General features: G+C 38.9%; 1 protein-coding gene across 1 annotated transcript; it reads left to right on the top strand.

Annotated features, from left to right (window-relative positions):
* The first annotated feature begins 223 nt into the window (after positions 1-223).
* On the top strand, positions 224-1360 carry LOC139888588 (uncharacterized). Its single transcript, XM_071871589.1, has 3 exons — positions 224-416; positions 555-707; positions 834-1360. The coding sequence occupies exons 1-3, from the start codon at positions 224-226 to the stop codon at positions 1358-1360; spliced, it is 873 nt and encodes a 290-aa protein (XP_071727690.1).
* Positions 1361-1561: the final 201 nt, after the last annotated feature.

Here is a 1561-nt window from a genome sequence, read left to right as displayed (position 1 = left end):
AATGAATGCAATGTTTACAACACGTATCATATAGAGGTCAGTACCTCGCAATGGGACCAGATGTTGAGGTATTCGTCCATATGGATTTGGACGGGTCATTTCATATTGCTCAAGGAACGAGATTCAAAGGCTAGAAACCGAGTTGTGGAACTTAAAGTTGGAAGGAACTGATATAGCAAGATATAGTAATCGATTCCTTGAGTTAGCTTTAATGTGCCCAACCATGGTCACTCCTGAATATAAGAGAATTGAAAGATATATTTGGGGTTTATCGGAAGACTTTCAAGGAAATGTTTTGTCATCAAAACCAGAAACGATACAGAGTGCTATTCGTATAGCAAATGATTTGATGGCGCAAGTAGTGCGACTTCAACCAATCAATGTTAAGACGGATGTGAAGATTAGGAATGAGAAGCGTAAGTGGGATGGAAACCAAGAATATAATTCCAAGAAGTAAGGAACTGCCAAGGTTGAGAGTTCGAATAGTAAGTATGCAGGAAAGAAACCTTACTGCAGCAGGTGCACGAAACATCATTTTGGTGTTTGTACTATAGTTTGTGAACGATCTAAGAAGCAAGGACATCTCTCAAAGGATTGTAGAGTTCGTTTATCAGGGAATGATAAAGGCGATAAGAACAATCAGAATGTTTGTTTTGGATGTGGACAAGAGGGGTATTTCAAGAAAGAATGTCTTAAGGCGAAGAAGGGTGAAACGGCTAAGGGCTGAGCTTTTCAGATCACAACGAAAGAAGCTCGTGAGGACCCAGAATTAGTCACGGGTACGTTCCTCCTCGATAATCACTTAGCATCTATTTTATTTGATAACGACGCAGATAAAAGTTTTATAGCTAAGGATTTTAGTGTTGCGATTAATAGGCCTTTAACAGCCTTAAACAATAGATATGCTATTGAATTGGCAAATGGTAAGTTGATGAAAGTAGATAAGATTATGCGAGGTTGTGTCTTAAATTTGTCAAACAATCTGTTTAAGGTTGATTTAATGCCCGTTGAGTTAGGAAGTTTCGATGTTGTTATTGGTATAGACTGGTTGTCTAAGAATCGTGTGGACATTAATTGTGCGGAAAAGTCTATTCACATGCCTCTTGAGAATGGTGAGGAATTGGTAATCCAAAGAGATAAGAGCGAGGTGAACCTTAATATTATTTCTTGTATGAGAGCTCGAAGATATCTAATGAAGGGATATTCTTGTATTCTCGTGCACGTGGAAGAACTCAAAACCAAAGAGATTGGATTGGAGAATATTCTAGTTGTTCGAGAGTTTCCTCATGTATTTCCAGACGATTTGCCTGGTCTACCTCCGCATAGGCAAGTTGAATTCCGGATTGATTTAATTCCATGAGCCGCACCAGTTGCCAAATTGCTTTATCGGTTAGCTCCTTCAGAACTACAAGAACTATCAAATCAACTCCAAGAATTATTAGATAAGGGATTTATTCGACCTAGTGTTTCTCCGTGGGGTGCTCCAATGTTGTTTGTCAAGAAGAAGGACGGAACTTTCAGATTGCGTATTGACTATCGAGAGCTGAATAAGCTTACAATC

This window comes from Rutidosis leptorrhynchoides, chromosome 2 (genome assembly GCF_046630445.1).
Source record: "Rutidosis leptorrhynchoides isolate AG116_Rl617_1_P2 chromosome 2, CSIRO_AGI_Rlap_v1, whole genome shotgun sequence".
Taxonomy (NCBI): Eukaryota; Viridiplantae; Streptophyta; class Magnoliopsida; order Asterales; family Asteraceae; genus Rutidosis; species Rutidosis leptorrhynchoides.
This window is presented reverse-complemented; position numbering and strand designations above follow the sequence as displayed.

Excerpts from the sequence above, each read along its gene's own strand:
- LOC139888588 (XM_071871589.1), top strand. The coding sequence starts at position 224 with ATGGTCACTCCTGAATATAAGAGAATTGAAAGATATATTTGGGGTTTA. Across the intron at positions 417-554 it reads GAAGATTAGGAATGAGAAGC|TTTGTGAACGATCTAAGAAG; the intron begins GTAAGTGGGATG and ends TTTGTACTATAG. Across the intron at positions 708-833 it reads ATGTCTTAAGGCGAAGAAGG|ATAAAAGTTTTATAGCTAAG; the intron begins GTGAAACGGCTA and ends ATAACGACGCAG.